Below are 13,200 nucleotides of genomic sequence, written 5' to 3' on the forward strand. Positions count from 1 at the left end.
TTAGTTGCCTTCCATCTTCGAACTTCAACCCTAGCTCATTTATTGTCTTTTGTGTTTAATAACAACTATTATTTCTGTTGTTATTATACGTGTCCTTGTATCATCAGGTATCCCAAGTTCTTATTTTTGCAGTTTTTTAAAACATCTATATGACCACTTATATTAATTATCCCCCTACATAGGAGATGAAGTTTTTATCACAGAACAGGTTCAACTGTTTTCGAAAAAATATGGTTTTAGTAATGTTTAGTTGGTTATTTTTTTATTAGCTAATCACAAAAATGTTATTTTTGGATGTCATTTATTGCATAAGTGGTGCTAGCATTCTCTCAATCGTAGTTACAGGGTAACTAAATCGTAATCCTCTTGATTAAATTCAACGTTAGTTACTATTAGATCAATTATGTAGGTGCGAAAGCAAAAAAGAAAAAAATCGTAATCCTCTTTATTAAATTTAATGTTAATTACTATTAGATCAACTAACAAGTTTATAATTTGAAAGGGTTAAAAATAATTTTAGATATACATAATTAATTTTAGTGTTTTTAATAAGTTTGGTTGTTCTAAAGTACAATTGATTATGTTTTTACAAGAGATTTTATTTAAGATATGATATATTGTTTTTAAATTTATTTTCCAAAAACTATTATTTTATCTAAAAACATTAATGGAAAAATATTTTATTTTCAGAAAATAATCAAATAAACTTCACTTTAAGGAAATATTTTTTATTTTTAAAAAAGTATAATTTTTTTAATAAAAAAATCCTGAAATAATAAATAAAAGAATATTTTTCTTCAAAACTAAAATAAATAAATACATTTTCCCTAAAAATTATAAACTGATTTTTTTTTATAATTTTAAATTTTCTTGATAATTAAAAGATATTTTTCTTCTAAAAATATTTATTTTTAATTTTTAATTTCTGAAATTAGAAAGTTTTAAAAAAATTGGTTTAACAAAATTCACAATATAAATGCAAATTGATTATAAACGAGTTTATAAATACAAAGTAATTCTAAACAAAACTGAAATTATTTTAACACTTAACAATATTTTTATTGAAGTAATATTTAAAATTTTAATTTATATGATTCAGTGTAATTCATGAAACACAATCCTCGTTCATTGTAGCGAACTTTCATTTATATAATCATAGATAGAAAAAAGTTTCAATTGAAAACTCATTTATTCTGTATTAAATATAATTTTAAAAATATGAGAAAACAAAATGTAAATAATACTCAGAATCAACTAATAAGGTACTTCTATATCATTATTTCAGGAATTTATTTTTAAAACACGGTAAAAACACATCTAATTGATAAATTTTTTGTTAATAATATTAAGGAAAAGCTAACATGTGCCCTTGGGGCACATGTTTTTTTCTAATTATAGAATCCTTAACATGTGCCCCTAAGGGCACACATTAGAATGACCCATAATATTATTCTATAATGTCATCTAAAAATATAATGTATTTTTGTTAAATTATTTTTACAAGAAACTTTAAATAAAAATAATAATTTAAATATTTTTTATAAAAAAAAAATCATTTTTAGTATATGTTTTTTTTGGATATTATCCCTTTTATTAAATGAAAATATCTACACGTGTAAAATGGAAAGAATGAAACCGGCATAGAAGACAAGAACAACTGCATACAGTACTATAAAGCAAATAACAATCTCAAATACTAAATAAAAATTACAAGTCTCGTTGGTTTTAGTCTTTAATCGGTCGTTGTCGCCGAGTTGTTATTTGTTTAATACTATTATTATTATTATCTATCTGACCAGTAAGTAAACACCTTCACCTTCAATTCTTCAATTTTATTTCTACAACCTTTTCGCTTTTCTTTCGATTTTCCAGCTCCGTCTTGAACCAAATCACAATTTTCACTACAACACAGCAATTTCCACTGTTTCAGAACCAAAAAATGCTCTCTGCCTTTTGATTTGATCATCCAGATTCAGTTATACCATGGCATCTGGTAAACATGTTTACTTTTTTTTTCTGTTTGGTCAATAGTATTGTCTTTAAAATTTTCAGGTTAGTTTGTTGAGAATGAAAGGGCGTTGAATTGATTTTGACTAGGTTTGATTTTTAGATTCGGTAGTTGAATTGGGGACCATCACGGTTTTATTTTGTAAATCACGTTAAAGTAGTTTACTGTATTCTCTATATCATGCTTTATACTTGACATGTATCTATCTGTGTCTTGCATTTTGGTTTTGTTTAAATTGTTTTGCTCTCTTTGACACATTTTGCTTCTAACTAATTCATTGGAATTTGGATTAATTGATAGGAGAGTTTTACTTATTTATCATTGTTCTTGTCTCAGGTTACGAATATGATATCAATGATCTGTATCAAGAAGCTCAAAGGAGATGGTTGAAGCCGGCAGAAGTGATGTACATTTTGCAGAATAATGAAAAGTACCAGTTCACTCAAGAGCCACCGCAACAGCCAACAAGTAATCTCTTTATTCAATTGATGATAGAAATTTAAAAAATTGACGCCTTTTACTCTTACTGTATTAAGGCATATGAACTGTTAGTTGTTAGTTAGGAGCTCTGAAACACGGACATCTTTAAGATTAGGCGTGTTCCTGTATTTGACACGCGTCAGTGTCTGACACCTGTACAACAAGTGTCGTATTTCATTTTTTTTTTTTTGCTTCGGCACACCTTAGACACTCCTCAGACACTTTTACGAGAGTTAAAAATGTGTCGAAGAAGTGATGATCAATGAATGGATTTAAATTCATTGAATTTGATTACACCATTTTTAGCTTTTTGGTATAGTAGATAGACAAATGAAGATAAAAAACTATTATATTTTGTTTAGGAACTTTTTTAAAATGAAACAAATTGCTCGGTTTAGATGCTTTTATATAAATTAGTATTGTCAACATATCAGTGTCGTGTAAAGTCTCTGCATCGCAGTCGGTGCTTCATAGGTTAGGAGTAACTGTTTGTAGTTAAGTTAGTTATAAGTTGAGTCAACTAATTAATTGGTGTTAGTTTATAGCCTTGTAGCTTGTTACTCATATATAAGTTGAATTCACCAGAGACATTACACTAAAGCCCTGTTGGGATAAAAACTTACTTAGACACTTATAGCATGAGTGTTTATCATATCAATACTTTTGTATAAGTTATTCCTATAACAAGATAAAATAAAGTCAATTTGTTTTCATATACAAACATGTCAAAAGCTGTTTCCATAAGGTTTCTCAAATAGTCTCACAAGTCACAACTGCATATGTTAGTAGATAAATTCAAATAGACTGTTAAGAGGAATAATTTCATATAATAGAGTTTTCTGTTGTTCCATTTCTTGCCAATTCCATTTCATAAGATCATGTTTATTTCTATAGAATGACTATAATTGCTTCTGCATGTTTAACATTATCAATTGGTCTCCTAAACAGGTGGTTCCCTATTTCTGTTTAACAGAAGAGTACTGCGTTTCTTCCGTAAAGATGGTCATGCTTGGCGGAAGAAAAGAGATGGAAGAGCTGTAGGAGAAGCCCACGAACGGCTGAAGGTGCATTATAAGTGTTTATGCTCTTATGTTTATTAGTTGTTCGCGAAAAAGGAAAATTTAGTATGTGCTTTTACCACATTTTGATTTTTATTTTTCATTTCGCTTTGAATAATAAAAAAAATCTGCATGACTAGGTTGGAAATGTTGAAGCCATAAACTGTTACTATGCACATGGAGAGCAGAACCCTAATTTCCAGAGACGGAGCTATTGGATGTTGGACCCGTGAGTATTTTTTTCTGTTACATAGCTGCTTATCCCTCATACTATCAAGTTTATTATCGCATTTTGTATATCCTTTAAAATGAAGAGCATGCAATTTTTTGGTAAAAGCACATACTGCAGGTAACTAAATATTAAAAGAATTGCCGAGATTATAGCGTTTTGACACGAATTCAACCTTCAATCTTCATAATTTGATCATCTATATGTTATTGTAGCAGCTGTTGTCCTTAATCACTTCTGCTGTTGTTTCATGGCAGGGAATTTGACTATATTGTTCTCGTTCATTACAGAGACACGGGCGAGGTAAGTCTTCAGAACGTGATTTCAGATAAGCATTGAAAGAGTACCTCGTAATTTTTATAGTATCACTCTAAAGAGACTGGGGAAAGGAGTTCTTTTGCAAGATAGTTCATTTTCTAACTGTGTTCCAATCCTTATTAGATGTATTACAGTTTACGACTTCCTCCTTTTACACTGTCTGTGAAATATCAACCATTTTCCATACTCTTATGTACTAAAATTTTGTAAATGACTCCTCTAATAATCCATAAGCTGTTTATATCGTTCCTGTATGGCAATTGTTTGATCATATTATGTTATTCACCATGTTCTTAGCAACAGTAAGATACTTTCGGTCAGTAGTAGATTTCACATTACTGTTTACACGCACATGTTGCAGGGAAGGCTCAGTTCTGGACCTGGCACACAATTGTCACCGGGTTCCTCTTCTGCGTTCAGTCAGAGTCCTAGGTCGTTTAATACTCAGAATCGAGGTTCAACGTTTGTTGATGATTCCTATGGACCTAATCAGAGTTTCTCCAGTCCTGGATCTGCAGAAGTTACCTCTGATATATTCATTTTGAACAATGGAATGGGTCACTCTGAAGGAACGGAAGCAGAATCAGGAACCTCAACTGAACTTAAGGTTACTCAAGCTTTACGCCGATTGGAGGAGCAGTTAAGTTTGAATGATGAAAGCTTTGAAGAAATTGTTCCCTTCTACAATGAGAATGAAGCTACCCATGATTCAAAACCACAGAATCATCAAGGGGTGATCTACAAGCAAGAGGAATCTGCTTCTCTCTCTGGACCAAATAGTCAGGGGCTGCTATATGACGGATATAATGGGAGGCAAGGTATATAAAAAACGTCAGCTGTTGAAAATATATACATGCTTTAAATCAGTGTAGATATTTTCTCCACCACTTCCTTAAAATTAAACATCATCTGCTTAGGGAGGAGAGTAAAAATGCTAAAAGTGGTGTATATTCTTGTAGGTGATAGTGGTGAAAGTTATTGTGAATTACTAGACCGTAATTTCGCTGATGGAAATGAAAAGGCTTTATCTTGGAAAAATGTATACTTGCCTGCTGAAAATGTAAGTATTGCTAGAACATATTTCACAAAATTTGTATCATTTATCAAAATTAATATTTGCTCAAATGTTGAAATAATATTTTTTTTTCGTGTCTCTTCAATTATTAAAATTTGATACTTAAAGCAAGAGAGCTCACAATCTTCAATAAGGGAACCAGTTACGAACCAGGAAAACTGTTGGAGGACAAATTTCAACACTGATAATGCTGGAAACTGTATGATTTACTTTCACCTTATCAATTTAACATTTATTTTTTGGCTTATTTTGGAGTTCCTCCCACCTCTGATGCGCCTCACATGTCACCAGCTGTTTTCTCACTACCTCAAGGTGTTGGTGGAGGCACACTTCCATATTCTTCTATGGTAGAAACACAAGATACTCGTTCTGGCTACTATGCACCATTGTTTGACCAAAGCCAAATTGGAGCATCTCATGATGCATGTTCAAGCTTAACAGTTTCACAAAAACAGAAATTTACTATTAAGGCAATCTCCCCAGAATGGGGTTATGCCTCTGAGACTACAAAGGTTTGTGCCTTTCAAGGCTTTTTGCTTGCTTGCCCTATACTATGATTTATAACTAGCGGTATCTCTGAACATTTGAACATTGAAAAAGCTCATTCTTGTCTTTAAAATGATTTTATTGATGCATTCCTTATTTGATTCCTAAAGCCCCATGTGTTGTGCACAGGTTTTCATTATTGGATCTTTTCTTTGTCGTCCCTCTGATTCTGCCTGGGCCTGTATGCTTGGTGACGTTGAAGTTCCCGTTGAGATAATTCAGGATGGTGTAATGTGTTGTGAAGTTCCATCTCACATTCCTGGAAATGTTACTTTGTGTATTACTTCTGGAAACCGAGAGTCATGCAGTGAAGTAAGAGAGTTTGAGTATCGTGATAACACCAAGAGTTGCACCAAATGTAGTCCATTGCAAATAGAAGGCACTAGAACTCCAGACGAGCTGTTATTACTTGCTAGATTTGGGCAGGTGCTCCTTTCCGCGTCACCTATAAGTGATGATAACAATGAATCGGGAATTTTCATAAAACAGAAAGCTGATGATGATTCATGGAGCCATATTATAGATTCTCTTCTATTTGGCGGTGGAACTTCTTCTAGTACTTCCAATTGGCTTCTTGAAGAGCTTCTAAAGGATAAGCTACAGCAGTGGCTTACTTGCAGATCCAGGAGAGTAGATGAAGAAACAGGCTGTTCGTTGACCAAGAAAGAACAAGGGATTATTCACATGGTTGCTGGGTTGGGTTTTGAGTGGGCCTTGAACCCTATTCTCAGCTGTGGTGTGAATATAAATTTCCGCGACATCAGCGGGTGGACTGCCCTTCATTGGGCTGCACGTTTTGGGAGGTAATGGAAATTTTCAAAATGCTTCTCATATCAGAAATCATTTGAACATCATTCTTTCAACGTTAAACACTTTCATGATTTAGCGGATTCTTTCTAAAGTATTTTGTATGTTTTTTGACTGAAGTGTTTGTTATTCCCTACAGGGAAAAAATGGTTGCGTCGCTTTTAGCATCTGGTGCATCTGCTGGAGCAGTGACAGATCCTAATAAACAAGATCCAATTGGTAAAACTGCAGCATCAATTGCAGCCAGCAGCGGACATAAAGGACTGGCAGGGTATCTTTCAGAGGTAGCTATAACAAGCCACCTGTCATCTCTTACACTTGAAGAGAGTGAGCTATCTAAAAGTTCTGCGGAGCTTCAAGCTGATTTAACTGTTAGTAATGCCTCCAAGGAAAATATTGCTTTCAGTGAGGACCGGGCCTCGCTCAAAGATTCGTTAGCTGCTGTAAGAAATACAACTCAGGCAGCTGCTCGAATACAAGCTGCTTTTCGTTCACATTCATTTAGAAAACGGAGAGTAAAAGAAGCAGTTGGTGTTATGAGTGGACATAATATCGATGCAAATAGCATTGAAGACATGCCAGAGCTTTATGCTTTATCAAAACTGGCCTTTCGGAACTCACGAGAACATAACTCAGCTGCATTATCAATTCAGAAAAAATATCGAGGTTGGAAAGATCGAAGGGATTTCTTATCATTGCGCCAAAAAGTTGTGAAGATACAGGTAATTGATGTTAGCTTTACAGTTTGACCCTAAAAAAATGAAATAATTAGAGCTCCATAAGTCGCAGAGATTTCTTATCAACTGCATTATTATCAAGCTTCAGTTATTTATAATTTATTTTGGCAGGCTCATGTGAGGGGTTACCAAGTTAGGAAGCATTACCGAGTATTATGGGCGGTTGGAATCTTGGACAAAGTTGTGCTAAGATGGCGTAGAAAAGGAGTTGGTTTGCGAGGTTTCAAACCAGAGACGGAGATTAATGAAAATGAAGATGAAGATATTCTCAAGGTGTTCAGAAAACAGAAAGTAGATGTTGAAATCAAAGAGGCTGTCTCAAGGGTGCTGTCCATGGTCAAATCTCCTGATGCTCGGGATCAATATCATCGCATGCTTGAGAAGTACCGTCAAGCCAAGGTAAGTTAGTCTTCAAAGCTGCATAATGAAATATTGATTTATAAATTATAAGGTTTCTGCTATCGGGTTATCCATCATTCATAGGTCATTTTATACTTAGTTAGAAGTAACCATGCAGATCTATATAAATCATTTTGACTTTAGAGTATCATTGTTTTGTGTTACAACGTATAACTTGGCAACTTTTTTGCAGGCTGAACTTGCGAGTACGAGTGAAGAAAAATTGATAACAACTTCTATAGAAGATTATTTAAACATGGAGGATGATTCTTATCAATATCCCTAGGGAGCAATGCTAACGTTATTGATTTCCACCCTATTGAATTATCAGTTTCCGCCATCAACGTTTTGTTGGTCTTTGTATTTGTATCTAGACTAGATGCTTAGAACAAGCTAACGTGTTTGCTGTTGAAACAGTAGATTGTATGTATGTTAGTGATGATGAAAATTAATCTCTGTAAAGCATAAAATGGTTGTGAATGCAGGTAGGACATGGTTTTGAGTTGAAGGAACTGAGTTTATTTTTTCCTCTCATTTGATCATGATATATGTTTGAAATTTAGATATTTGCTTGTGGCTGCTTATAGGCATCTAGAATGGTAGGATCACATTGGATTCTGTATAGGATATATGTTGGAAGACGCATTTGTCTTTTTAGAGAAAGTATTATTTGGGGTTGCTCTTGTTAAGCACAAGTAGTACTAATGATTGCATAAACAATGCTCATGTGTTTTGAAAGAGCGCGGATCAGCTGGGTTGGGCCTTTCAAGATTTTAGGGTTTATATATGAAAGGGAATTTCTTTTTTCATTCTTAGATGCATCTCTGAAATATATCAAGTACACATTCGAAGATGCAACTCCAGACTAAATAAGTGTAATAGGGATTAGAGGCGGCTCACTTGTTTGCGTTCAATTTTGTGAAAAATTGGGGTCCAGAGATGCATCTCGAAACTCTAGAGACATTTTGGGATTTTTACCAAAGGTTTGTGAGAAGGTATAGAAGTGGAAAAAGAAATTCTCTATATGAAAGGGAATTTTAAAATTGCATAGGAGTTTGTCCGGATAATCTATTCGCACAAAAATATAGCTTGCATTTGAATTTTACTATTTGAACGAAGCAAATTGAGGTAATTTTAGAAATTATAAAAAAACAAAACAGAAGATCATTTGGAGTTGCATCTCTAGAGAGACTCTTAGTTTTTGAAAAAATAAGGAGAAAATAAGGGTCTCTCGGGAGATGTATCTTTGAAGTATATCATGCAGACATGATCATGCATGTAAGGTCCTTATTGCTCTACAACTTTTATAAATAGGGTTTCTCAATCCATTTTCTTTACACAAACCAGAATGTCTACATATCCCCATCTTGCTTTTGTATATTTCAATGGCACAAAACCCCTACTTCAATTTCGGATTTGCGAGGATATATTTCTCGTCGATCTGAAAACCAAACTGAATACTCTCATGCAATATTTAAAAAATCGAAGAGTTGTCAAGCTCGAGTACCGTTCACCCTCGATAGACAACGAATAAAATATACGATTCACAATACTGTAGATGATGATTTAAAGGTGATGTGAAGTACCTTTTACCTTTACTCAACAAAGGTTCCGATTGAATTAGATGCGACAATTCAAAGATCAACCAGTGATATTATAAGAATGTTACAACGTTTCGAACCACCTATTTTTAACATGTAATGTTTAATTTTGGTAATATTTATCTATGTAATGTTTATTTTGGAGTTAATTTAAGTTGATTCAATTTCATTCTACCATTATTTATTTCAGCCTGTTTCTGCTTTGATCAAACAGAGTATACTATTAAAAATGCATCTCCAAAAAACTCACAGACTAATGCATCAAGGGAGATTACGAAGATGCATCTCCAAATCAACTTTTCGTGCATACGGAGATCCATCCCCGGATCAAATATTTATACATTAAGAGGTTCTCATAATTTTTACTTCAATTATGTGTGAAAAAAGTGTTCAAAAATATATCTCCGAACATTGAAGATATTTTAGTCTTTTCGAACCCCTGAGAAGTCCATCATAAGCGGGGGCGAATAGCCCATTTTACTTATGAACCACTTTAAAAGTAGAAGAGAGGCTGCCTTCTCTCATTTCACACGTCTTCTAACATGCGACTTATTTGGAATTTTGAATTGGGGCCGCCATGTTTGCAAAGTGAAACGGCAGCAAAAGATGCTGAGGAACTTCATTAAAATATAGTGATATAGTGATATGTAAGTAAATGTGAAAAAAATATTTTGAACTCTTCATTTAACAACAACTTTTCATTCTCGCCTTTCTACATGGAAATATATCCCAAATTTTGTAAAAGAAAAGTACCCGAAAGAGTTCAATGAGGCTAATGATTCGAAAGTTTCTGCTATCTCTATTTGCAATCGAAGCTATGGTCCTCAAGTCAAATGACTAATCAGCAATAAAATGCAATCATCAAAATTAATGCACTAATAACTTAATAACCACAACTTTAACCACAATTATACTCATTTATATAAACTGATTGTCTTTTTCGAAGAAGAAAAACCAAGATTGCGATATTAGTCCTGCTGGTGAAAATAACAAACCTACATTGGGTAAGTAAACATAAAAAATACTGTGATAGCATGCATAAACCAATTTGTTGAGAAGTGAACTAGATAGAGATGCTTGGATCCCATATCTCAGATCAGAAATATATTTTGGGGTTTAAATCTCCCATACCAAATAAAAATGTCGACAATTTATCCTTGAAGATTTTTTCTGATAAATCACAACCGAAAATTCTAAACACAACAGGTACAATTAAGCATCCAACACAATCAACCAACAAAATGAACCCATTTTCAATCTGAAACAATTAAATCAAACAACTTCATTGGCCTTTCAGGTCATATATTTGATGGTGTATCTTCAGGCATAGTTCAAACGGAATATGTCATTCTGCACATAATAGCTTCCTTGCTGTGTTGGTATCAAATGGAACATCTGAAAACAGAAAGTGACAAGTTAAGTCATTGAAAGAAACTATGAATGAGAGCAGGTCAAAAAAGAAAAGAAAAAAAGGAAAAGAGCCATCAGAATTAAATAAATATTTCTAATTATACAGGAAACACAACTTATGCCATTACCAGTATCAGAGCACAACTTGGACATCCCATGATTTCAGCAAATAACCATCCATACACATACAATATTTTTAAGTGATTTGAAACATCAATTTGACAAAAGAAATATGAAACCAATAGTTAATTACTATACCAGCTTCATGGTATAAACATCTACATTACAAAGTAAATATTCATACTATTATAGACAACCTCTTTAAATTCCACCAAGACATAAATTATCACACTCACATGAAATCCTTCTTTAGGTTCTCTGTAGTAAAAAAAAACTACCTTCATTTATCACCAAAACCTTAATCCTTTTATTTGGTAGTTCGGTCACAAAGATCCATCTATCCAAACATAACCTAACTCATACATGTTAACTTTGTCATTCAGAAGTAGCTGCCAAGTTCTAGTAGGGATCAGCACTTCCATATTATTTTGAGAAATAATTAGGGTAAAAAAACTTTAGGATTTGAAGGTGGATCTTGATTGAAGTAAAGAATAAAGTCTCGAAATTCAACCATCTTATTACATACTAGGTCATAGTTAAGTGCATCCTAATTATAAACGATTGAAAATTCACCAGAACTTCATCCCCTTGTGCAATTACCCTAAATTTCAATCAGTGGCAAATAGTAACAGTATTACGATAACCTAATCTTAACCTAATACTAATAATAACAATGATAATAAAACATTGTAATATTTAATAGCATCGACAATCTGAAAATAAAGAAGCGAAAAAGTGACCTGACTGAATTTGAGGGCGTGTTGTTCACCGCCGAGTTGAAGGTTACCGCTGACGAAGACAAGCATGCCAGCGTTGACGGTGGAAGGTTGGCAATCGACGGTGGTGATGGAGTGATGGCACTGCTGGAAAGGGAGAGAAGTGAGCTTGGCGACGATGTTGGGGGAACCTTGAATCTTCTGACCTTCGAAGGTGAGCATGGATCCTTCTTGGTAAAGAGTGGCAAGGCCGGCACGGTTGTTGTCGAAGGTGGTGTAGTAGTGCTCCACAAATGCCTTTGCCAACGCGTCTGGATCCATCTCTGTCTCTCTCTTTCTCTCTGTCTCTCTCTTTCTGTACGCTACCCCCTCTCTATGCCCTGTTTTATATTGTGTTTGGAATTTGATTCTTCAATTTTTAAAATTATCAATATCGAACAAAATAATATTTTATTTTCAAAATTAATAATGTACTTCTTTAAATGGTTGTTTTGAGGTTTAGAAGAATTTGAATCCCTGTCAATTTTTTTTTTTTTTTCACCAATAGAGAGATCGAATCCGGGTAAGAGAGATCGAATCGTAGTTCTTTTTACCAAGTTCAGCGTCAATCACCAATAGACCAACTAATGATTATAGTAAATAATATTTAAAATTAAATAATTATATATAAAATTATATTAAAGTTTAAATATTATTAAAATATATATAAAATAAAATATAAAAATATATTATTAAGTCTATTTTCCATCAGTTTTTCTACTATATGTGTTATCCTCTTTAATATTTTCAGTTCTAATAATATTATGCCTAGTCTTACCACACATTAAACATAATATCTTCACCTTAACTAAATTTACTTTATTCTCGTGTTAATTCTTAAACACCTATATTTTGTCCCTGTATAACATCGCAGGTCATACCGCAATTCGATAAAATTTTTCTTTCAATTTGAGCAGTACCTTTGCGTCACATGGAACCCCTTAAACCCTCATTCATTTCAGCCACCCAACTTGAAATCATTGATTTACACCCCTTTCTATTTCGCCATCATTTTGTATTAAGACCTAAGATAATTAAACCGCGTGACAGACCATTTCCTTATTACAATAGATTTTCATCAAGGTTCAACCTTATGCCCTGCCTTGGGTGAAAAGACCCAACTTTCATCTCTAAGTTAGAAACACTTCTTTTATTGAACTTACATTCCATATATTTCGTTTTACTTCTGCTCGTCTCCACGTCTTTAACCTCTGGTTTAAATCCTTCTTCGTTTATTCAAGTAGGATTATATCATCCGCAAAAAGCACGCATCTTGATGCTAGTTCTTGGATGTGTTCTGCAAGTACATCCAAAATTAAGTTAAAAAGGTAGGGGCCTGTTGAACCTTGATGAAAATCTATTGTAATAGAAAAATTGTTTGTCTATTCATACATATCTTGGATAACTCAAATAAATGTAATCCTAACCTCTTTATTCTCGAGGATTTTTAACAAAATCTCGTAGGTACTCCATCATACGCCTTCTCCTAATCAATAAAAGTAAGTGCAAGTTTTGTTGGTTTGTCTGATACCGCTCCATCACATGTCGTAGTAGATAGATCGCTTTTATGGTCGACCTTCCAGGCATAAAATCTTATTGATTCTCAGTGAGTTAGTCTCTTTTTTTAGTCGCCGTTCAATCATTTTCTCATAACCTC

At 33.5% G+C, this 13,200-nt stretch overlaps 2 protein-coding genes across 2 annotated transcripts; one reads left to right on the forward strand and one right to left on the reverse strand.

Moving 5' to 3' along the window:
• Positions 1-1,720: 1,720 nt before the first annotated feature.
• Positions 1,721-8,165, forward strand: LOC131603477 (calmodulin-binding transcription activator 4). The gene is made up of 14 exons (XM_058875792.1): positions 1,721-1,798; positions 1,931-1,993; positions 2,345-2,476; positions 3,437-3,552; positions 3,687-3,775; positions 4,033-4,078; positions 4,455-4,911; positions 5,053-5,153; positions 5,277-5,367; positions 5,460-5,680; positions 5,844-6,517; positions 6,661-7,243; positions 7,370-7,657; positions 7,851-8,165. Exons 2-14 carry the CDS (start codon positions 1,984-1,986, stop codon positions 7,941-7,943), a joined length of 2,901 nt encoding a protein of 966 aa, XP_058731775.1. The 5' UTR covers positions 1,721-1,798; positions 1,931-1,983; the 3' UTR covers positions 7,944-8,165.
• Positions 8,166-10,305: 2,140 nt separating this feature from the next.
• LOC131603479 (nuclear transport factor 2A-like) lies at positions 10,306-11,876 on the reverse strand. The gene is made up of 2 exons (XM_058875793.1): positions 11,529-11,876; positions 10,306-10,653 (listed from the first exon to the last, which is right to left on the reverse strand). The coding sequence occupies exons 1-2, from the start codon at positions 11,823-11,825 to the stop codon at positions 10,579-10,581; spliced, it is 372 nt and encodes a 123-aa protein (XP_058731776.1). The 5' UTR covers positions 11,826-11,876; the 3' UTR covers positions 10,306-10,578.
• Positions 11,877-13,200: the final 1,324 nt, after the last annotated feature.

The sequence above is a fragment of the Vicia villosa genome, linkage group LG5 (genome assembly GCF_029867415.1).
Source record: "Vicia villosa cultivar HV-30 ecotype Madison, WI linkage group LG5, Vvil1.0, whole genome shotgun sequence".
Taxonomy (NCBI): domain Eukaryota; kingdom Viridiplantae; phylum Streptophyta; class Magnoliopsida; order Fabales; family Fabaceae; genus Vicia; species Vicia villosa.